The sequence below is a fragment of the Ischnura elegans genome, chromosome 2 (genome assembly GCF_921293095.1).
Source record: "Ischnura elegans chromosome 2, ioIscEleg1.1, whole genome shotgun sequence".
Classification (NCBI taxonomy): Eukaryota; Metazoa; Arthropoda; class Insecta; order Odonata; family Coenagrionidae; genus Ischnura; species Ischnura elegans.
This window is the reverse complement of record NC_060247.1, coordinates 117,806,581-117,831,308: the sequence shown is the minus strand read 5'-3', so window position 1 is coordinate 117,831,308 and position 24,728 is coordinate 117,806,581. Positions and strand designations below refer to the sequence as shown.

General features: G+C 36.2%; 2 protein-coding genes across 8 annotated transcripts in view; both read left to right on the top strand.

Moving 5' to 3' along the window:
• The window catches only part of LOC124154478 (kinesin-like protein KIF13A), a 226,883-nt gene extending 208,113 nt beyond the window's left edge, over positions 1–18,770 (top strand). For 3 of the 6 annotated variants that reach the window (XM_046528239.1, XM_046528237.1, XM_046528236.1), the window contains 7 exons: positions 3,480–3,811; positions 7,079–7,227; positions 8,816–9,155; positions 12,502–12,724; positions 13,364–13,594; positions 14,454–14,699; positions 15,316–18,770. In XM_046528239.1, coding sequence (XP_046384195.1) covers positions 3,480–3,811; positions 7,079–7,227; positions 8,816–9,155; positions 12,502–12,724; positions 13,364–13,594; positions 14,454–14,699; positions 15,316–15,401 — 1,607 coding nt within the window. In that variant the 3' untranslated portion in view covers positions 15,402–18,770. Of the gene's footprint in view, positions 1–3,455; positions 3,812–7,078; positions 7,228–8,815; positions 9,156–12,501; positions 12,725–13,363; positions 13,595–14,453; positions 14,700–15,315 lie in introns of all 6 variants that reach the window. The other 3 variants (XM_046528238.1, XM_046528235.1, XM_046528234.1) reach the window with 1 other exon arrangement.
• Positions 18,771–20,767: 1,997 nt separating this feature from the next.
• Positions 20,768–24,728, top strand: part of LOC124154477 (syndecan-like) — a 112,163-nt gene continuing 108,202 nt past the window's right edge. Inside the window, exons 1-2 of one of the 2 annotated variants that reach the window (XM_046528232.1) lie at positions 20,768–20,990; positions 21,522–21,542. In XM_046528232.1, coding sequence (XP_046384188.1) covers positions 20,922–20,990; positions 21,522–21,542 — 90 coding nt within the window. In that variant the 5' untranslated portion in view covers positions 20,768–20,921. The remainder of the gene's footprint in view (positions 20,991–21,521; positions 21,543–24,728) is intronic. The other variant, XM_046528233.1, reaches the window with a different exon arrangement.

The following is a 24,728-nucleotide window of genomic DNA, read 5'->3' as shown; positions in this document are numbered from 1 at the left end:
TATCTTCAAAATAAGTGTTGCTTAATGAAACCAATTACTCACAGTGGATTGTTCTAGAAAGGCTTCAATTATAAATACTGAATTCAATTTGTTGTCTAGGTGTATTATTTCAGTGGGCAAAATTAACATTAATTTTACCTGTCCTGAGTAATCTTTTAAAAGTCAAGTTTTCCTCACAATTTGAAGATTAACATTGTTTTGCATTTTAATCAGATTACTAATTGCCTTTCTAGTATCTTCCATATAAAATTTTGGATAAAATTTTATTCTTGTTACTTGCTGTGTGTGTATTCACAACTATAAAATATCACTACACTTACTATATTTCTACAAGCCTTATCAGTCATTCCATGAAATATAAAATGGATTGTAGGCAAGTAAAAGATAAGTAATTGTCATTACTCTTTGTGGTTTTACTTTTTGTGGTATATTTGATGACTTATAAGATCAGACTTTTGACTAATTATCAGGTTGGTATCTTGCTCTGTAGAGTGAGTCTTGATGGATGCAAATTTGTGTAAATTATTGGCTCTTTCTCTTCTTTCTTAGCATAATTCACATTTATTACATTAACTGCTTAAGTACTTGTTGATTAGAGAAATACTGTTAACATACCTATCTCTTTTATTTTAAAATAATTTATTCAGTTCTACATGTGTGCCTGGAAAACGTCCATTTGATCTTTTATGGAATGACACATTTATTAATAGCTATATCATGTGGGTCTAGTTCCATGTATGCCAAAAACTAATGGTACTTAAAATTTTGTATCAATGACCATTAAATGCTATTTGTAACTGTCGTTATGAAGTGTGATCTCCTAGAGGTACCCTTAAAATTAAAAGTAAACACTAGATTGTGTTACCTATTCTCCTCAAAGATGTTTGGTAACTAGTAAATTGTAATGTCTCTGTCTGTTATTTCTTGCCTTTGATTTATTTAACATAAATAGCCCAAGCAAATCATCCCTAATGAGTACATAAAAATAGTGAGACTTACCATAGAAGTACTGAATTTGGGCAGTTTTTGGCATAAAACAACATTTTGCCTTAGCCATGGCTTTCCTCTCACCCACCTTATTTACCTACACCCATGCTTCTGCACATCCATATTTTCTTCCTCCCTTTGTTTTCGTAAAGATTTGCTGTACTTTTTTCCTCTTTTGTATCAAAGTTTATTTCTCTCGAGGCTTTTCAGGTGAGGTGGCCAGATGTTTTTCCATTTGTAGGAAAAAGAGCTAAAGCATGCTGACCCTTGCATTTTTCTTTTTCTATTGCTTGTCGCATAAATTAGTTTGTGATGTTTCCTCAGTTGCATGATGTATTCCATTTGTAAGCATCCTACTTCTTTGGCTAATGGGCAGTGCAGGGCTTAAAAAATGTGTTTTATTGGCATATCTTGCATTATTGTTGTTTTACTAATATATTTAGTGGCATGCAACCCTTTATTAAAGTTGCTCTCTGTGATTTAAGTATTCTTCTCATTTAATAATCTTTTCGTTATGGAGTTTATGTTGCAGTACTCTCAGGATGCTGAAACATATTTATTACAATTTTTTTCTCTTTTGTGTTTATAATTGTGGTCTGCTGTACCTAAATGCAAATTAATTTGTGATTCTGTAATATAATTTACTTTTTAAATAGTGATAAGATTTTTTCCATTTTTCAATTCTCTGATTTTGTGATAAAGTATAAGTTTATTGCTTTGTTAAGGGTTATTATGGCTGTTGACTTATTTCTCTCGTTGTAAAATTATGGCAAGTATTATCTTTTAGTGAAAGAATATATTTTAACATCTTAAAAAAATTTTTATGATATCAATTGTTTTAATAATCAAGTTAATTGTGGCATGTTTTGGATATTTTTGTTTACATTGGGTTTTTTAGTCATGCTAATGTTGGATTTTAAAACCTGTTTTAATGAATAATGAAATATTTTGCTAAGAATACTGGCTTGCGGAAGTTATGCATTGATGGATTCTTTTTGACTGTGAATGCGTTTAATATTGAATTTGCATGAAATGTTTGCTTTTACGGTATAATTTGTTTGGAAGGAATTTTTTTTAGCCTTAATCTTGCATTTATGTGACAAATCTCAGCATACCAAAAATCATTTCTTTAATAGTGTTGGTACTTTTTACTTGTTTTTAAATACTTAAAGTAAGCATTTTGACTGTATGTCACATCCTGTGTGTAATGCTGAAATTTCCTTTGTGTATGCGATGGTATTTTTATTGTTCATCCTTACATATTGGTTTGCAAAGATCATTTTTTAACACTTATGTTCAACGTTTTGGAATTATTTGGTAATATTTTTGGAATCAAGGGAGATTCAACTGCTTATGTGAAGGTATGAGTAGGTCACTTATTTGTTACAGTTTCATTCAGTAGTTCTTTTTATGAATTTATCAAGTGTAAGTCATGATTTTAAGGGATGATTTATTCATATTGTTCATCATACATCTGAAATATTAACTTAGCCGGAATTTTGATTTTGTAATTTATATTTTGCCTTGTTCTTGGCTACATAAGTATGTTAAGAAAAGTCACTGATGAAGGAATCATGTTCATTTTGAAATACTTTAATTGTTGTGGTTATAGTATATTCAGGCATAAACCATAATACTCTCAATATTCAAATGTGATCGCATGGTATGTTGAGATTTCCCATCTTATTTTTAATTTCAAATTTGGGCCGTAATTACTTGAAATACAGCATGGTGTACTGCATTAATTGGTAAATGCAGTTATATTTAATTTTCAGTTTAATATTACTTTACATTTCATCCAAAACATTGTGTGTAATATGTGGCATTGTTGACAATTTTTGTATAATTGTATATAGTGTTCAGCATTTGAACACAGTCCCAGGAATGCTGTTATAAATTTTGTGAAGAAATGTGTTGCTTAGATTGTGTTTGAGAAATAGTTTACAATACTTGTATATACTTATTCTGCCATTTGCCTCTTTCTTGCTTTGTAATCATTGTATTGCCTTTGCCTTTTTGAGGTGCATATAAGTAATTTATTAAGACAGCTGATTTTGAAGACTTGATTTTAGCTCTTGGGATTTGATTTTCATTGTAGTTCGTGGAGTGTATTGAAAAGAATTCCACCCCTCATTCCTGTGGTGTTGGTTTTTTTGGGTGTTGTGGTACTCTTCGTACCACTGTCATTCTTTTGCGATATCGGGTTGATCCCAAAGCAAAGAAGGAGGTGCAATGGCAAATGTCATTTCATCATGCAGTTTGGTCCACTCACCAAAACCAAATCACAGTGGTAGAAATGAGTTGGCACGTTTTTAGAGCAGGCTTTTTTTTCGTTTCTCCTCTCCTGTCTCCCCTCTCTCCATCCCGTCCTCTCCATCCGCTCTCCCTCACCTCCTCTAAATCATTCCCCTCCCCTCCCCCTTGGATCCATGGTCTCCTGCTGCCCCTAACCCTCCCCGACGTTTAAGCGTCTCCCAATTCCACCGGCACAGGGAAGCTGCCTGTGCGAATGACGACGCTGCATGAGGAGCAGTTGGGCAACGCAACCGCGTCCCCCCCGATGGTCGCCAAGGGGGGGAGGCACCGAGGGGGGGCGGGGAGGTCTCGGAGGGGAGAGCGGGATTCTCTCCTTAGGGAGGAAGATGGGGAGGAGGAGGAGGAAGGCGTGGTGGAGGGGGGGGAGGAGGAGTCCGAGCTGTCGCAGGCGGCTGCGGACGACGCTGCTCCCGCTCAGTCGAAGGAGGAGGTGCAAGGGGCGACTACGTGCGAGGACGAAGATGACGTCCCCAGCGAAATGGACTTCTCCGAATGTGAATCATACAAGGTAGGTGGCTGCCAAGTTGTGTGACCGTCCATTGCTGTTTTCTGTGTGATTCTCAGAGATCGGTCTTGTGCCAAACAAATGTAACTAGGCACTTTTAAAAATTTGTATTTAATCAGTTACAGTTGCCAGTAATAATTTTAAAGAGTAACTAGTTACACAATGGCAAAAGTATAATTTTTGACTCCCTGCAATCGCTAAGCATGTATTTTCAGGATCCAATCACGTTTCCGTTTTAACTGGTGTAACACCATTTTCTGAGAAAATTAGTAAATAAGGGAAGATATCAAAATAGTGGAAAACACATAGAGAAGATTGTTATCATGCCAGTGGCGGATACAGATGGAGGGCTCAGGGGGTGCGCATCCCCCCTTGTGGGGCTGCCCGTATTGCGAAACATTGCAGGACCACTATACATATTAACTTTTTTAATATCATAAGATGGCATTGTCTTGTATTTTTACATAATCACTTTAATGAAAACCTTCTTAAACTTTGCATGTGACATGATTATTAACCCTTCAACTGTGCAAATAAGCTGAAATATAGCTTCCCAGAGGCGCATAAAGATAATAATTATATTTTTTATTTTTGCATAATTTTATTAATTATAACTTTTTACTTAAGAAAAAAAAATTTCAAAAATACTTAGGGCAATAAAAATAAAAAGAGGTCCGCATGACATCTACTTGTCAAAGGAAGAACTTCTAAGCGCACATGGACTGGGAGAGTAGAAGAATAGTTCAAATCGTCAACAGACGATGGGAGCAGGTTAAGGGCAAATAAAAAATAAATAAAAAAAATAATTATTATGATAAAAGTAAAGGTAACTCAAGGTATCTTTTGCACCCCCCCCTTGAGTTTTTCCCGTATCCGCTACTGTACTATGCTAGCTTCAACGTGTAAAAGGCTCATCCAACAATTGAGTTTGAATTCTCATAGAGCCAGTGAGCACATGACTGTCATCATATAAGGAAATGGTCCGCATTTCATTCAGGACTTGACAATGCCAGCTGGAAGGCTGGCAAAATTGTTATCCCCAGAAATAAATCGTTGCAGTAAAATACCAAAGAGAATACAGTCACCAACTAATTACAGTCTCAATAGAACACCTATTTAGATAAAGACGTTTCTGAAAAGTAGGTGTAATTATTAAGCTAAAAGTTGTAACAATATGGCTGTAAAGTCATCTATTTTTTATTATGAGCATTTAAAATACCTCTTACAAGCCATCAAAGAAAAACGTAATCGCACCGCCGCCATCTTGAATGACGTCAGCTCATGCAATAGTGTTGTTCTTAACCAACTTGATCGTGCACATTATTGAAGTTTACAGTGGAGATATTGTGGTTATTACGCCGTATTTTTCGTGTCGTAGTTATTTCTCGATATGTCGCAGCGTATAGCTTCAAGTACTGTATTGTGCCTAAGTGCAGAAATACGACTAGAAATGCTCCGAATAAATATTTTCATACGGTCACCCAAGACGTAGAACGAAGATTGGTTCGGATGAGAAGGTGCCGACGAATGTGAATGAATGAAAAAAATGAATTCTAATATTAACGCATTGTTTATCAGATTTGACAAAATCCTATACCTACTCATCTCCACCAGTGGAAAGATTTTTCACTTGCTGGCTTTATCCACTTTGAAGGGATCTCTGTCCGACACTTTTTGAAAAAATTGCATTCCTCAAGGAGACTAATGCAACCATATAGAGCATCATTTGAGAAGTTTTACTTTAAAAAATAAAATATATATTTTTAAAACATACCTTTCTCGTGTACTATTTGTAACTATCCTTACGAGCAAAAACAGGTTAAATATTTTTTTAAGATCTCTTAGTTTCCATACAAATGTTTTTTTTTTCAAAAAGTATTTTATATACTGTTTTAGATTTCAAACACCCAAGTCACAGGTATTGTGCATTTCAATTTTGCCCAGCCCTGCTTACATAATACTTGAACTGCTCTCAGAACTTAACAGAACTAGCTATGCAATCATTGCAAGAAAGGTTGTTAACTTCCACTTCACCGTCCTACTCAAAAACTTGTGCCTCCACATAATAGGTCTTATTTGTGCTCAGGGCACACACGAGCTTGAACGATACATTGGTTTTGACTGTGCATAATTTGCACGCAACCAATGGTACAGTCTAAACATATGTTTAGACTGTGCCAATGGCATCGTCAGCGTAATCTTCTCATCCGACCCTAATAAATGGAATTTCATTGTTAAATTTCAAAAACACATTTAATATGTATTTTACAAGAGCCGGTGATATTATATTTCCATACCTATGCATCTTCACTCCCCGGATTTCAGCATGCATGTAGCAATTTCTGTTGCTAATGTAAGTAAACATTGCTGCCGTTGTAATTTTTGGCAAGTTTCCGGAATCAGCCTTGGTGAAACCAGGTTCCGTGGCGTTTGTTTTTTACGATAAAACCTCCGAAAGATATATAAGAAATAAAACCTCACTTAAAGTCGTTAAATAAACCGAGAAATTTGGTGACAATGTGCACCGCCACTGGATTTCCCACGTGATTGCATGAGCTGACATCACTTTCCGGCTGGCCAATGGAATTACGTTTTGAAGTGGGTGTGTTTTTGGAACTGTTTCGGTCATTTCTTTTGTAAATTCTTAAGAAAATATGTGAAATAAGTGCGTTAAAGAGGCCTTTATGAAAATTTTACTATAGTTCACGATTTTTAGTTGATATTTGAAGGGATATTAAAATTTTGTCCAGAGACCTATTGTATTTACAGTTACTTATGGAAATTTTTTCTAATTATCACATAATGCCTATGCACCATAAAGTGACAAGTTTTGTGAAGTTATAATTTTAGAATATTTCCTTTTTATGAAAAAATAATTTATTTCTCTTATAATATGTTGTATTTAATGAAGAGTAGTGATAAATACTAGATGTCTTACGTAGGATTAAAGAGGATCATTTACGACCACCTTCAGGAAACTTCCTCTTTAAATCCCTCTTTTCTTTCTCCGCCCTTCCCAAATAACAAGTGAGCGGATGAGGCGTTCATAGAAGTGAAGTATTATGTGATATCTGAGTGTATTTAATCATGTTTTTTTGTTGTTGTTTCTTGTTACACTTTATTATTTAACCATTTGTTTAAAAATCCAATGTAAAAGGTCTCATGTACTGTTTTTGGGTTTATTACAAATTAATAAAATACCTAGTGACATCATACTTTCAAAATGCTTATCTCTCAAATGTGTTCTGATTTGTACTTTTACCTTTTCAGTGTGCAGATGGGAAGCAGATGTCCAATGATAGGAGTATCTTCCCAGAAACTTTGCGGGCCCCTCTCACAACCTCACGTACCCTTGACTCATTGTCTGATTTGCAAACAGGTGGATCAAACAAAACTGGGACTCCCAGCACTATGTCAAGGTGAGGGCCATTCATTTTCTCGAACCAAGAATTAGTACTGCCTAACGTTAGGGAAAACTGCAATGAATTGCCAAAATGGATTAATTTGTTTCATTTAATTTAGTGCATAATATAATATAATAGCCTTCAGCAGCATTTACTTTAAAATACAGAAGATTCCGTTTAATGGGTCCACCGGTTACTTGGGGCAGCCGCTTAATTGGGGCAGATCTTGAAAAACAGAACCCAATAGAGGAATATCCCACTGTATTCTCCGCTTTATTGGGACAGCATGCCGCTTTATTGGGCCATGAGTTGGCGACATAGACTCTATACTCGCGACGAAATTAAAATTTTTTGTTTTCAGAATACTATTTTTTTATATTTTCCTCCTTTGATTTACTCTTATTTTTCAGAAATGTTCCTATTTCTGCCCTATTTTGAAAGCTCTTGTTGTTATACTATCCACAAGAGCCTAGGACTTTTCTTTAATAGGACTTAGTTAAAGACATTAATTCAGCATCGCCCGAGGCTGTGAGGCGAGGCTTGCCAGCCTCGGTGGCGGCGGGGTAAAGTCCTCGCCTGCCAAACCGAAGGTCGTGGGTTCGATTCACGCCTGGATAAGTTACCTTTATCCAGGGCATGGGTGTGTGTGAATGTCCTTCATTGTTAATTATTAATTATTCCCCATTGTAAAAGGCTGTAAATGTGCTGTTTATGGGGCAATGAAAATAAATAAATAAATAAAAATATATTTTTAACGAAAACGTTATAATTCTTCAAAATGATAATAAATTAACTAAACTCGCTGATTTATTAATCAAATTAATAGTTTAATAAACTTATGTTGCATTATAAACATTATTTTGTCATCTTTCTACCATTTCAACGTTTGTTTATGCCCATATACAGAATAGTTCGCCCAATTGGAGCAGCCGCTTAATTGGGTCAAAGTGCACAAGTCCCGATATGTGCCAATTAACCGGAATCTACTGTAATAGGCAACCACTCATATGTTTTTCCAATGTATTACATCATCAGATTAACATTTCTTTTCTCTACCTTATTGTGTGATGTAACTTTTTTGGTTTTCATTGATAAAATCATACATGGGTCTATTCATGATTATATGTAATGCATAAATCATACTGAAGCTAATATATTCCATAAATGAATTTTTTCGTGTATGGATTCTTTTCCCCTCTTGGACAGTCTTGTTTTCTGAGTACATATAACTGTTTGTAAATCAGTTTTCACCTTAACCGATGTATTTCTTAAATTCTATGTCTGGCTTTTATTGGGCTCGCAGCTTACAAAACTCCTTCCAGTAGATGGCAGTCATTGTTATTCCAATATTGGTATTGGAGATTTAATTTTTTTATTACCTTTTACCACATAGCTTATTTGGGGAAAGAAATTTTAGTCAATTTGTTGTTTATCTTTGATATTTTTTTCATATTTTTTATATAATTCAGTTCTTTTAAGAATAAATTATCTGTTTGGAAATCAAATCTCACCTGTTTTCCCAACATCAGTACCAACTTAAATTGGGCTCGTAAATTTTGCATAGTGAAATTCAATCTGAAGTATTATGTACTTTAAATTTCAGTGGCTATGGTTCTCAGGCAGTATCATCATCAAACTTGACTAATGAGGACTGTGTTTCACTGCGAAGCATAAGTGTGGATGAAACTCCTGATGCCCCAGGGCCTCGCCCAATCACAGCTCTTACTCATGGATTGAACTTATTGGGAATGCCGCTTCCTCATTCAGCGAGCATACCAGAGGGAGTTTGCGATGAAATAATCACTGCTGAGAGCGAGAAAACATCAACCTTTGAGAAGGGATCTATGGACACCTCATCGCAGAGTCCACCAAAAGACCTTGGTGTGATAAAGCTTCAAGATGTCATTCCAGAAATTCCTGAAGACAAAATTTCAGTAAAAGAAGTATGTAATACTGCTTTGCCTTTGATTAATAGAGTATCCATTTTATTCATTATATTTTTTGGCAAATTGTATTATAAGGATTTGACTTGGATTTCTACATGGGTTTCTACATTATTTCGCAATAATTTCTCACTCTTTTTTTATGCATGTCATTTGAATAACTCAGATATTGTTTATCAAACACACCAGCTGAGCCATTGATTGAGTGAAGTACAAGGATTGGTTGTTGGTTGGCTTATGATGGGCTGGTCAAAGTGCTGTAGATCCAAGCATGAGACTAATTTAGCTTTTTATAACAATAAAAAGTTATGGTATCTTTTCACACCATTTACTCAATACGACCGGTTTCGTCGGAGAGGCGACATCATCAGGTACAGAAATCGTTATATTAACAGTTATTTTGTTGTTGTTTATCCGGTTGCTAATACGCGTAGCAACCGGATAAACAACAACAAAATAACTGTTAATATAACGATTTCTGTACCTGATGATGTCGCCTCTGCGACGAAACCGGTCGTATTGAATAAATCGTGTGAACAGGTACCATAACTTTTTATTGTTCAGAATGGATTTTCACAAGGTAAAGCCAGAAACAATCGAGTTTATTTAGCTTTTTATACTTAGAAATAAAATAAATTCAGAATTTTTACCTCTTCAACTTAGACCTGTATTCTTAGTTGACCCTGCAGGGCGAACCGACCCTGGATATGTCATCAGCCCCTACATAAACCGATCTCGCCCTACATACTCCACATCAAGCCCTACATATGGCCGTTTTTGGAACTAAACGGGCCCTACATGATGTAAGGTACCCGAACCAGCCCTACACCCTACAAAAACATGGTGGCCAAATATCGTCTGCTGATCACTTCGATTAAAGAATCTTCGTTACAATGGATATGAAGCGAGACGAGCTCACTCAAAGCATTTTAAAATGCACAGCAAGACAGCGGAAATGTAATAATACTACCACATTATAGCCACCAAGTTAAATAAATTATAAAATTGACTGAACTAATAATAACAATATAGCGGTATACATACACCTTGTTTCTACGAATATATAATAATATTTTTCACGTTTGGCACTTGGTATACTTTTGGGAAACCAATACTTCGTTTACGTATAACCATAGAAAATTTATTTTCATGCCACTATTTGCCACATAATAAACTTAACTACGGAAGGTGAAAGCGAATGACGAACCTTGACGATGCAACGTAAGTTCCCGAGTCAATTATTATATTTGCTCCGTAATTATTATTACCTGGTACAGACCGCTTTTGAAGTAATTTAAAGACAATAAGATTCTACTTTTGGCTCGATATTAGAGTAATTGTAGCGATAATTAAGGTACCGACAGGAACTGGCAGACGACACCTATTGTTTATTTACCTTGAGCCGTTTCCCTAACAATACGCCTGGAATTTATCGGACGTCTTTTCTTAGTTTCATAGTTAGTTCCCATTATACCACTAGAGTGGAAAATTGGCGCTACATCATCTCAGAGAACTTGACAACAGAATAACCCCCCACCACTTATGTAGGGTCGATTGAGAAACGAATGTAGGGGCCTTATGTTATGCAGGGACTGCTATGTAGGGTCGACTAAGAATACGGCCCTTAATGCTCATTGAATGTACTACAATCCCGTGAAACTCGTGAATATTCTGTATTTAAAATGTATTCACAATAGCCATACCTGTATTTCTGGCTATATTTTGTTATCTTTACTGGGACCAAATTTTTCCAAACAGCGATAACACAATGTGGCAAAATTTTCATGAAATTTACACAATTTCATAGAATGTTTGAGATCTTTTCTGCAAGGAATGTTGACCTGACACCAATGATAATGCAATGAGAGTGATTTTTTGAGTAGGTTTTGAAAGAAACACCTCAAAAATACCTACCATTCAAAGGTTTAACACAGTAGAACATTGCTATAATACCAGTACAGCATTTTTCCTTAATTTACGTCTTTTTTTACTACTGGCTGCGGAATGGTACACGGTGGAGACTGTATTCATTCTGTACAAAAAAAAATGGCAAAAATACCATGGAGAAAGTGTTAAGAAAATATTAATGATCCAAATTTGCTTCAAATGGCATAAGGGAAGTCTAAAGAAGCATCAGTAAGATGTGTGGGTCATATCTCACTAGTGCAAGTTGTTCTTTGATGGGTAGATAGGTTTGTTGGTTAGGTAGATAGGAGGACCATATTTCATAGTCATTAAAACATAGGTCGAAACAATAAAAAGTCCAGTCCTCAGGGTCATTAATTTTATGTTTTTTGTAGACTGGTACTTTTTCAGTTCCAAAGTCAAGTCTCAATACTCAAGTCTGGGTTCTTGTTACTTGGCCCCATCAGGGCACGAGTTTCCTAACCAAATTTCCTAGCCTTTGAATTTAGACTTGCAATCATTTGCCGATCAGGTAAAAATCACTCACTCACACATTAATTTAAGCTTTAGGTTAGATTGGATTGGTAAGGTTAGAGCTCTCTCAGACTGAGCCACAGACGAGTAGTGAATATCAATCATAGTTGCCTACATAAAGAATAATATATTGCTTGTTTTAGGTGAATTATGAACATTGCAAGACATTTAAGTGAAGGTTTGGGTTATCCGTGTTTTCCGATTATTCGTGCCGTCTCTCCCCATCATTACCCCGGATAACAGGGAGTGTGCTGTAATCCCAAAAAATAGGTATTGTAATTTAAAATTCTAAAAGCATGAAATACATACTGCAGGAGTAATAATCTTTTGATTTAGGCAATAAAAAAATAATAGGAAACCACTCTATTGCCGCCTCATTTGATGGGGACCTTTAGGATGACATAATGCAGTAGGATCAAGAATTTAGTGTTTTAATCCATGGTCTGAACTTATGTTGCGGCATTAGTAAAACTGATAGTTTTACTAGTATTTTGTGCTTTGAAATGTAGCAAAGAAACAGCAAAATAATCGAAAAACTTTTCCAAATCGCATTAAAAGTCATTAAGATTGCCAAAAAACCTAGAGAGCGCTTTAAAACCTAAATTTGCAATAATTTGCTTTTGCAAAAAATTGATGAGTCCTTCATATTAAACTAAATTTTTTTACCGTATGTTCTCACAAAATTTGTCACAAATTTCAATGCCTTTTCAATAATCTTTTTCTTCGATCTTAGTTCAAAGTATTTTGTGGCTTGGTTTTTATGAATTTTAGTCTTTGAATTACTCACTGGATATACTAACTTACTCTTATTATTGATTCTTATTTAGAATTTTGGTCTTAATGCTGAGTGACGTAAGTTTATGCATATCGTTCCAATACTTAAAATTGATCCAATTTTGTCTGATAGGTGGTCAGACGGCCAAAGAAATCTCGTGATAGTGTGGAAGAAAAGCAGAGGGAAGCCATAATGTGCAGCCATAGGGCGTCTTTCCCTCAGGCACGACCCACAGTGTGGGAAAGCAGTCGAGCTCTGCAAATGGTGGCCAACAAAACATCCCTCAATGGCCCTGACGTTGTGGAGGGAAGCCTTCATTCCTCATCTCCCTCAAATTCTTCCCTTTCCTCCCTTGGTGAGTTCTAATTTTATGATTACTTATTGTGTTCTTAGAGTATTTGATTCATCATTCAATATATCAAGTCACTGTAAGTAGGTTATCAGCAATATGTTATAACTTAGTCAACATTACTTGTGTTATTCTTTTTATATTATGCTTTCTTCTTCTTTCTTGATTGCTTTTCTTTCTTCTTCAATATTATTTAAATGGAAAATCTCCCAGTAACTTCAGTTATTTCCCTGGTTTATCCCAGTTTTTTTATCATATCATTTAATTTTGGGGGTTTTCTCCTGCTATTTCCAGTGCTGTAGTATAAGAACATATGCTTTACAAATGAAAGGAACTGTGATAGCTCGGTTGTCTGAACATCTCCCCAGGAAGCAGAAAGCCCTCGGTTCGATTCCTGTTCAAGATGGAAATTTTTTTCCGTGTGCTTTCGCCAATCATTCAATCTCCGCACCATCACTGTGTCAATTTCATGTCTTTGTGTTTCTAGCTCTTTGTCTCACCTGTGTTTGTATTTATGTTTGCAGACTTGCTGTTGGTGATATGTGTCATTTTGAATTTGAAATATAATACGTAGATATTATGTGTGTGTATATGATACCAGTTACCAAATGATTATATGTAATATGTGATGTGCTCCAATCACAGGGGAGTCTGTGGAGGGGAGTGGTCATGAGGAGCAGTGGACAACATCCTTTGAGTCCCGTCCAGATTTGACATCATCTAGTACCGCGCTCACCTCATCGCTGCCAGAGTGGGTTGTGTTGGGGGAGAGTGTTCTAATCCGGCCATATAACAGTTCTGGTGTTGTAGCTTACATTGGACCCACGCACTTTGCAGGTGGCCTGTGGATAGGCGTCCAACTTGATGCTCCTACAGGTAAGCAACAAATGATGAAATTAAGATTTTTTTACCTGATTACAAACTTTATACAACGTTTTTCCAGCATTGATTATTGAATGAATTAAAAGAAAATACTGGGGCTTGTCATGTAAACAAAAATCCGCGGACTTAGAAATTTTCTATCTCAAATTAAATCCTATTTTTTCCGGTATATGGATAAAATGTGAATAACATAGGAAAAACTAGAAAAAAAAATTATAGAAAGCTGTTCGTTAGCAAAAATATAATCAATTATTTAGGGAATTGGTTGTTTCCTAAATTGGTTTCAGAAATTTTCTGTTGCAGGGGCAGTTGGGGTTGATTAATCTGTAAATAGCATTGGCAAATTTTATAATTTTGTATTACCAACAGATTTGAAGATAAAACTTTAGGAAAGGAGTGAATACTTGAACTTGTGCTTTTGGCGAACAAATTGAAAAATAAATATTCCCACAAAGGCATAAAACCTTCTTATCACCTGTATTTATCTAAACCCAGGATTAAGAAAACTTAATAAGCTCTGGCCTTCTTAAGTCAGAGTGCTTGCGATATAAATCCATCAATTAGGTTCTAGTTTGTCTCACTTTCAATCTTCTATTAAGGTCTGGACTTCTTCCTACTTACTTAGATCCTTTCTTATTGCCTCCCAATGTAACTGCTGGCTAAGGTATTTGTGTGAAATTGCCCAACTCCTAATCCAAGTAGCTAAATCATTTTTTTTGTTCAAAAACTGGTGTATTCGCGGAAGATGTAGTGATGATGAAATTGATATGATAGAAGGAGATATACCCTTTAAATTTAAAAAGCACTCAAAAATTGCTAGCTTCAGTAGCATAAGTTTCTTTTCAATCCTCAGGTAAAAATGATGGGTCAGTCCAGGGAGAGCGATATTTTTCTTGCCGCCCAAAATGTGGGATATTTGTTCGTGCGGACAAGCTGATTCAGGACAGGAGAGGACGTGCCATGAGGGTGGGCAATAATGTTTCCAGTGGGAAGCAACATTCCGAAGCAGGTCATGCAACCACCATGATGACCACTTCACAGCGTGCCTCATCCTCAAACTCCATCTCTTCTGCAAGCATGAAGCGCAGCCTGAGCAGAGGTAAATGATGTGAAATGTGTACCTAGGCTTAGTTTGTACTAATTGGTTATGCATCCTGAATTGTATGTTACCATGGAGCCATTTTAATTTCTTGGCATCAATGATATTTAAGCGAAACCATTCAAATCTGATACAATTTTGACTAGTATACAGTCCATACATATTTCAGGATATTTTACATTACTCCTGTTTATCTGAGTCAATTCAAATGCAACTGAAACATCTAGTTTTAAGATTCAGTGGGTTCTGTTTGTAATCCATTGACCGGAAAGATCTCTAAAGATAAATATTAGAAGAGATAGAAAGGTAGCTGCTCAATGAACTCATCTTGACATGGAGACGAGGGATGCAATTGTTCTGACACACTGTAGTTACAGGTGATGGATGGTATTCATCCTGCAGTTTGTAGATGAAAAGGATTATCTGCGTATATTGTGTCACCGATGAAATTGTAGAAACTGCTTTGTCCCACATTCTCACGTTTCATTGTGTGGTGACATAAAATTAAAACTCTTTACATATTCACTTTGATTCCAACATCTGCTCTGTGCATCAGATCGTTTGGAGTGATTTGTAATAATTTCACTCTTTCATTATTGGTTGGTGTTTTTTCCAGGTGAAGGTTTATCAACAATACATCGATCTCGAAGTCGTGGGGAAGGCCTCAGCCTTGCCGGAGGAAGATTGAGCCGGGGCAAGTAGGGGAGTGGAAGCAACGTTGGGACTAGGGAGAAGAATCTCTTGGAGTGACATATGGATGCGAGGGGATTTCCTTAATCGAGGGATGAAGGAAGGTGGGTGCTAGCGGAGAAGAGAGAATGAAGTGGAAAGGAAGCCTCCTTTTGCCTCTCATTCCACTCCCGGCTAACCGTCTCAATCTTCTTCACTGAAGTGCTCGTCGAGGGTCAAAACTATAAATACAATAGAGAGAGATGATGAATTAAATGTTGGCAGCCATTGTGTGTCACGTGTGCCCATGAGTCGGCATACTCCAGTTGTCTTGCATCTTCCACCTCTTTTGGTCGCTTCATCCATCCTTGTCGAATTGGGGATCTTGCAAGCTGAGTCACCTTTGTCCCGTTTTTTGACTCCTGGCCGAGTCACCTCTCTCCGTCCCCAAATCCCCCAAAACTGAATGGAGTCCCTCGGTGTGCTTTGTGCCAACCACTTTCTCATCTGGGTTTCTTTGATTCATTGCTCCAACACTCCAATTCCCTCCTGAGCTAGTGGTGTGCAGTGGGGCTTGTGGTCAGAACGCTGGGTTTACATATTTTTACGATCGTCATTGAAAGATGTTTTTTTTTCTCTCTTCTCACCACAAATAGTCCTGCCTCACTTGAAACACCACCTCTGCTCATCACTTTATACCACAATTATTTGCTCATGGTCCATTTTGGAGTCCTTATATTTGCCGTGATCGGACAGTTAAGTGCAGCTTGAAAAAAAAATTAGTATAGTTGCAGTATTTGTGATTGCTCCTTGTGGCATTGCAGAAAACACAGTGCCAGGAGCCTTGCTCTCTGGATAATTGTGGCTTTGTGGCACAAGATTTTGAAGAGTGAACTGTGTCCAATTCATTTATCACTGTCCAAGAAATCATAATAAAAAGATATAAATATTATATATATTTAAAAAATTATAAATTCAAAATAAAAGGGTTGTAAAAGCATCATGCAAACATAGTCCATCCGTAGTGTATTATAGTCCAAAGATTTTTTTTTTTCGGGTGAAGAAACATTCTGTGTTAGAAATTTTGAGTGATTTATGTTGTTGAATGATTCCAGAATGTTTCAGCTTTATTGAATTATAATTTTTTTCAAAATCATTTCAGCATTAACATCAAATTCACAATCATCATTTTTGTAGGGCTTAGATTAGTCATCAATATTTTCCTTATAATAGACATTTTAAAACCTAAATGGATCCATTTAGGGATTAAAGACTAAAAATATTCCAGCAAAATCACATTTCATGTGTCTTCAATGTACACCAGAGGAACCTACGTAAAACTCGAAGCACTACATACAGAAGAGAGCCTCTATGTCACATCAAGGGCCATGTTAGTTTTCTACCTTGGCAGATTATTCTCTGGGCTGGTTGTCCTTTTCTCCTTAATCGAGATCATATTTTGTGTAACCTTTGCTCTTTTCTCAGTGGAAACAAAGGTTTTCATGTGTAAATATGATGCCTTGAAATGCTTTCTCTGTGACTGATTAAGCCCTAGCCAGTGGTATGTCATTGTGAGTTTTTATTCATATGCTGCCTCTCCTTAACTCTCCTCAGGAAGTGCATTTTAACACCATTTTGCCAATGATCATTTTTTTTAAATTCCATTTTCTTTTGGGAACACTTCCAATGTCTTTTTTGATGCAGTCACTAAGTTTTCTTTTTGATGTGATTCCTTAGATGTTTTTAATGGAGCCAAACATTATTGTCTTGATCTTCATTGTTACTTTCAGTGTCATTCTAGTACATTTACATAATTCCTCACTTGTGTGGGTACATTTCCTATTATTTTCATACTTATCCATTATTGATTTGTACATAATCCAGTGTTGACAGTGTGCGTATTAGTGTGTATGTGTGTGTGTGAAGGAAGTCGAAGAGTCTTGGTCACCGCGTGAGGGAAGATTTGATTGGTTGTGATGATGGTGCGGGGTACCTTTCATCCCCGTCATCTTTGAAAACATTGGGTCACTTGCCATGTTGTACTTTCATTTGCTCTACTTCAATGCATTTGACAAGTTTTGTTTTGTAATTATGAACTTCTTCTATTGTATATATTTGTATCTATATTTTAACTTCTGCATTCCATTCATTGGACCAAAAAAATCAACCTATCCTAATTTATTCGGTTTTAATTGGTTGATATGTACTTAGTGTATTTTTGTTTATTTTTAAAATTACAAGCACTAGCCTAGTGAGGAAAAAATGTTTAGAAATTTTAATTGTGAGATTTGTGAATAATTTGTTTTGTATGTGTTGTTTTTGTTTTGTAATTAACCCTGCCTAGTTTCCTTGTTATTTGTTATAGGTACTCATTCTGTGAAAATTCATTTGCAGCAGTAAATGTATAGTGTTGATATGCCATGTAAGATTATCTGTAAATATGTTGAAATTTCTCCTTGTCCTTAATTGATGTATGCACTTACAATATCTATTGAATTAAACCGAATGCTAAGTCATCCTTACCATAAGAAATGATAGCATGCCAAAATGTCATGAGATTGTCAGACACTGCTGTGAGCATTCGTAATCAATGGGAGACACACCACCTTACTCAGTTTACAAGTAAGAGGATGGAAGTGTCCCACATTTTGGTGTCATTGTGCTTACTTCATTTATTAATTAGAGCTGTAAATTTATTTTTTTAGTGATTGATATTTATTTACATTAAATATGTTGATCTCGTGCTCCAAAACCAATTTCAGATCAATTTGAGGGAGTAGGTAGAAGATTTTTTCATTAATATCTACTTGATACCTAATACAAAAGAATAATTATTAAAGATGTACTTAAATTTTATTATACATGTATAAATATGATGGCAATGTCCTCCTGTCTTCATCATGGTCATCTATGTGGAGGGAGAAGAAGTGCAGACTTATATTGATCCTCACTTGATCATTCCATTTAAGATAGATGTTTCCCAACACTGCTCCTTTGAAACCCATTAATTTGCGGCCCTTCTGAATGCTGTGTGCATCCTCTCACCCACCAATACAATAGATTTTTTTGTTCAAGATCAATTCACTTGTTCTAGCTAAGTTAAAAAATGATAGACTAGAAAGTACATGCCCTGTATTTTTTCAGTATAGTTAGTTTTTGAAGTTGTGGTGTAATAAACCAGAAAACCTGTTGCCACAATGAAATAAAAAAATTTGCTTCATCAGAGGAGGAGTGTTGGAGATTAGGAAGAAATTTAACTTGTGGAATATTTGGATTCATTACTTTATAGACTACAGCCTACTCCATGCCACGTTTCTTTTGTATAAGTAGAACAATAAATCAAATGTAGTTTGTCTTATTCCAATGTACATTTTGAATGTCAATACATGTTATAAATAAAAATCAATGTGTTTTTGTTTGATGCTTCCCACTCTGACAAAATGTGCATGATGAAGCCTATTTTTATCAGACAGGACTGAGTGTATTCACTTGAAAATTAGTTTTGAATCTCTGAATTTGGATTTACAGGGTTAAAGCTGGTTTTTCTTCATTATATTAGTAATTAAGGAAATGCAATGAAATCTTAACTGTATTTTTTTTAAATAAAAAGGGACACCCTGAGTAGACATTTGTCAAGTAAAGAGTAGGTCAGGCTGACATTTGTAAAACTGCTATCTAATCTACCTGCCTAAGTGTCTAAAGTGACGCCTGGCCAATGGGCTGACTTCAACTAATGACGATAGATAATATTTATTTATTGTTATTATATGGGTGATTTCTCCTCAGTGGCCGTCCTGCCCTCTCTTCGTCTTCAATGTCTGCTAGAATCCTTTTCTCCTTATTCTCATATTTTGCACTATGTAGTCCACCAAAGGGTATGGTTAACTCAACTTTTTCTGACTTATGGCAACTTTTCCTGACTCATCTAGTGACTGTAGAATTTGAGTGGTCTCAGTAAAACTTAAAGAAAGGTGAAATTTAAAGATCAAACTACTTTTACTATATTTACATGAAGTTTTAAATGATTATAATAAATAATATTCCTTAAATACTAATAGAAACTCACAAGAACCTACAAAACAACCCAAAGTTATTTGTTGATTGGAGGAGAGGAAACTCCTTACAGAGGATCGAGTTTTCATTGTAATTACAGTGTTGTTACATTGTATTACTTAAGTGCCTCGCTACATAATTATTTCAGAAATTTTGATTGGCATTGCCACTTTGATAAGTCTAGTACGCCATTCAATTGAACAGCAAAAGGGAAAATGCTACACCTCCTCATGTAAATTTGAGGTAGTGTACTGGAACAGTAGATTTCTCTCTGATCCTAAGCTAACACTCACTAATACTCCAGTAGAATATACTACCATATACATCAATGTACTAAGGATCTACCAGATCAACAAACGAATGACGAGTATGTTTCTAACATGATTTGAAATCTTACTTGTAGTTCAAAGAGTTTTTGGAGGATCTAAACGACTGTAGGCAAGCTCAACCCTCAGGGAATTTGACGAAAAAGCCAATTTTAGACAGAAAAATCATATTGAATAGCAACCATATAATTCAACAAAATATTAACTACATGTTACAGCCAACCAGTAGCTACATCAAATGTGAAGATGACAGAAACTGAAGAATTTAACTTTTTATTCAAGATTAAGGCAATAGCTCATTTTAATGATTCCCCACGGTTATACTGATGTCAGAAAACTATTCTACTGGCCATATTGATAATTCTACTGGTCATAATTTACTCAGTTGCTCCGCGTGTCACTCAGAATTATATATTCACAAGCCGGTTTAGCACCCTAAAATCAGTTTAAATATCACTACCTACAGATACCGTATTTACATTAAACAAAAATCATAGGCGGTATATTTTATGCGTACCTAGAATTATACATGCGATCAATTAATTCCCTTAAACAGCATAACACTGAAAAATAAAGAAGTATGCGATGTTTACCTGTCAATTTTTGAAGTAAGTTGGATCGCAGAATTCGAAATTGAATTAATTCATTACAAAAGACAAGCCAAAACGAAAAGTAATAGTTCTGCGCAGCCCGAAAACTGAAATTTGTTTGAGGAATGAAGCACAGAGGCTAATTTCTCCGACGGTAAATTAATATCAGGAAGAAATGAAAAAGACCATTGCTAACCTGATAAAAGACACCACAATAATACGCATTTCTTCAGTGTACGAGCTAATTGCACCCGAAGGATATTATCCATACGTTTTCTTGAAAGTACTTCGCAAAAACATTTTCATAATTATAGAAATTAACCATATTTACATGATAGTTAATTTGTCAACAAATTTCCTTCTGCTAACTAAGCGGAACATCGGAACAACCGGATGTGACGCAGAGCGTAGGGATATTCTGCTGAGTGCCATGGAACTACATCGGTTGACTGACACTGAGTTTTCATTGATCTAAGTGCTGCCGAAGGAGTGAGAGGTTGTGCCAAAAAAGTGGACGATACGTACACTGTGCTTATACCTGTGTCGGTGATTTCCAACATAAGAACTGTTTTAAGGAAGTGGTGATGAATCTTATGATATATCTAACTGTGTTCGGTGTACTCCTAGTCGGATACACAAAGGCTCAACAACAGGTAAGATCAGTGCATTAGGATGTATTGTAATGACATGGCTGCCAATGAAGAATTTCTTATTCCTTGCTTAGTTTAAATTATTTGAGAAGTAAGATAACGTTTCACGAATTAAGATACTTATCCGTGTTCTCTCCTGTATCCATTCTGTGACTGGCTAGAATCTTTCTTTGTTTTAGAGTGAGATAAACCGAGTGGAGTTCGAACTCGGAATTAGAATTTTGCATTGTGTATAAAAATATTATTATCTTAAATATGTGAGAAATGTTTCAACGTATAATGTGCAAAGTTGCTGTTTTACGCAGATTATGTAGGAATGCTTTGTTACAGTTATTGAATGTTGTTGATCTTCAGAGGTTATTGTTACCGATTACTTTGCATTGATGTTCTGTATTTGATCGCAATCCCAGTTCATGCAAAAAGTTTAAGGTGTGATCCTGAATTATTGAGTCATTTTTCTACTGTGCTTTTATGGTATAACTTAATTTACTGTGTAGTCAGTGAATTTCATTGTCATTGTTTGCTTTATTGCAGTGGCACAAGGAATATTATCCGGTAAATATTGTTTGTCTATACTGCATTGCATTTAAAAGTATAAAAAAATTGTATTACTTCACACTTATATGTATAACTAAATACTTAACACGCTTGTTTAAGTGCCCAGTTATTCACGCTATTTGCATTCTTTGCTAGTTTGAATGGGTTTTGCCATATGCCACACTTCTGTACATATTTTTTTAGTTCATCCGACCTGAAATTGTATTCTTTCCTCTTTCAGCATTCATAGCAATTTTTACCCATAAGTAGTATCAATCCCTCCTCTGTTTTCCGTCAATCATTAGAACGATTGGTAGAAAGTTGATCTAACATCACTTATGTTGTTTAACTCGCCTAGTCGGTTATCTTGTAATGAAGATCAAAATCCCCACAATATCTCTTCAAGGAATAGTCTTTTTCTAGCTTATGTAGCTGTGTTTATGGTGGAGAACTTTATTGGTAATTGTGAGCTTTTGAGTTTTGTTAAAGTCCAATACGCCCCTGTTTTTGTGCAGGTTCATGGAACTCAGTCCAGCTCCGGGAGGGTTACCATGTATCCATTTTTATTTCTGTATATTGTTTATTTTTGTTCACCAATTTTGTAGTGTGAAAGCCATGAACGGGAGGAAATTTTGTGTAAGCTTTCCTGCATAGCTAAGAACTTCCATACAACACATTGATTAGGAAACTAAAACTCAGAGGGGATGATATGGAATTAACGATTAGTGTCTCAGTAATTATTCTAGTGATAGGTTTGCACTTGCGACTCCTTTGTCCCCGGCGTTCTGGAAGTTAGCCTGTAGCTATTTTTCTGTTGTATGATTACTAAAACATGCCTATCTAACTTAATATTCTTGTGTTCGTCATTCGCTAAGCGCCTCCTCAGTGTTATTCTCCTTTGTAATCAATCTCAGTTTTAATTATTTCTTGCGAACCTGACTTAATCAAGAAATAAATTTGCATTCTCTCAGCATGTAAGGAATTGATTTTAAGTTGTACTAACTTAAACTATTTCTCAAATCTTGAACACTTCTAGGAACAGCGTACTCTTGTGTTTTAGGGTTTCATGTATACTATAGTCTATTATTCCTCCTTTTAATTCGAGGTAATGGTATTACGACGGCTAGTTTTCGAGCAAGAAGTGTAAGCTGTGTAGCTACTCCAGCATAACCCATGAATACTTAGATTCCGTATTGTAAGTCGTCTGAGATTATGTATTTGCAGCATAAAAGGTCGTTTCATGAGGTGCAAATGTTATCATAATGAATAAGGTAAATATGCGGTCCTTTTAAAGGTTACTATTGAACTCTACACCTTGCTCGAAAATTGCCTTGTTGCCAAATCTTTTCCACTCTACGAGCTAGCCCGTCGCCAATTCTTTTTTTCCCTCGTGTAAGGATGCATTCAGGGTCCGCTCTCCTCGATCTTTCTTGTGACATTTTATGCGTCTTTACCCTTTCTTCAGTGTTTACTGCTGATCATATTCATTCATTTATTTATTTATTTTAATGGCAGAGTATTTATCGAGTGTATCAATGAATTTGAAACAGTGTTGTTCCTTACGAGTTTTTGATATTTCCAAATTGATTTAACTGTTATTTGGCGTGTAAGAAGTGTGCAACCGATTGTTTATCTTAACGGAATCAGAGCGGGTTCGTTTTTCCATTTAGCCATCCCGTCAATCGCGTTGAATAACAAAAACCCCTCAAAAAACCTCTACAAAATAAGTTGTTTTCTGTTGAACATTTGTCTTTGCATCATGGTGAATGAAAGTGATGGAGTAATTCTGAGCATGGAATTTCTCTGTGACACCTCGAACTGAGTAGAATTTGGTCAGGGATGACCGATCGTCTCACCCGGGCTACGACCCCGGGACCCTGCGGTCGGTAGATAGTCCACCAGGCTACTACGGTCCCTCTACGATTTAATGTCTTGATAACTGTGGATATCCCGTAAATATACTATCTCAGCCCGATTAGAGGAAATCGCTTTCACTCTCCCATTTATCTCCACTTTGGGATTATCTTTGTTATCGTTACAAAGCACCTTTGCTATCTCTTCAGCAGTGAGGAGAAAAATATACGTTGTTGATACTAAACGCTGCGGTTTAGTATTTTATTTTCATTTTAATTTATTGACTACACATGTGGTTTCGATTAGATGCAAGTTATTCGCATGAAATCGCCAGTTGTTTTGAAAGTTAAAAAAATAGTGCATCTTCCGCCCGCCCCCGCCTGCCTTCAGTGAAACGGAGTCATTGTGCCATCGCCTGCTCCTCCCTGCGCCTAGTATTTTTCGGAGTCGGTGTAGATCTGGCAGCGGCGCTCGGACCAGGGAGGAGTGGTGGTGGAAGAGGCTGGCTGCCTTTCGAGGACCAAGAGGGGAAATAGCCCGCAAGTGCCTTGAGGAACGACTCTTCACAAGCGCATGTGCTCCTTCTAAGTGGATTTTTCCTCCTCCTAGATCAAAACAAGGCGTTTTTTCCTCGACAAGTTACCATTAAAACTGAAAAATTAGTCATCGTTAGAAAATCCTCTGCGTCGTGGCGGTATCAAGCCGCTGTACCTTCTTGAATCGACATTGTGCTTCACATTCCTCGTTATTTTTTCTCCTCTCGGCCGTGGAGGTTAGAGCATCCTCAACTACTGTGTGCTCAGGCCATTAGCTTTGCTGTCCGCGTGTTCTGCAAGTTTCCCGCCTTGTGCAGACCTTCCTTGAGAACCACAATGATTTTATTTTCAGCCCACAAGTTTTTATAGTGAGCCTGAGGATTCATTCACTATTTCTGCTCGATATCTCGTCATCTGAAGCAAATAAGCTATTGCTTCTTTTGAATGCGAAATTGTTTCAGCATGGAGTGTTATCAGGGAAAATTTGTCTTGAGGTTTTCCTGTCTCAATAAAGATCTGCCGAAGCAGACCGAAATCCTGTAATTAATCATACGTAGTCTTTGAATTTTATTTTTACTCCATGTCGTCTTTGAAGTAGGTAAACCCGAATAGTGTGCAGTGTAGGTATGTGCGAATACTTTTGAAAAATGCTCCTCTCCTATTTATCAACATTGGCATTATTTTATCGTCTTTTTACTCTCCTTTGTCGTATTGAAAACAAATTAGTCATGCAACTTGACTTTTCAACTACGTAACAAGCGATATAGATAAGAAAAGGCTTAGTTTTTGGTAAATTAATTTCCTTCGAGTGTTT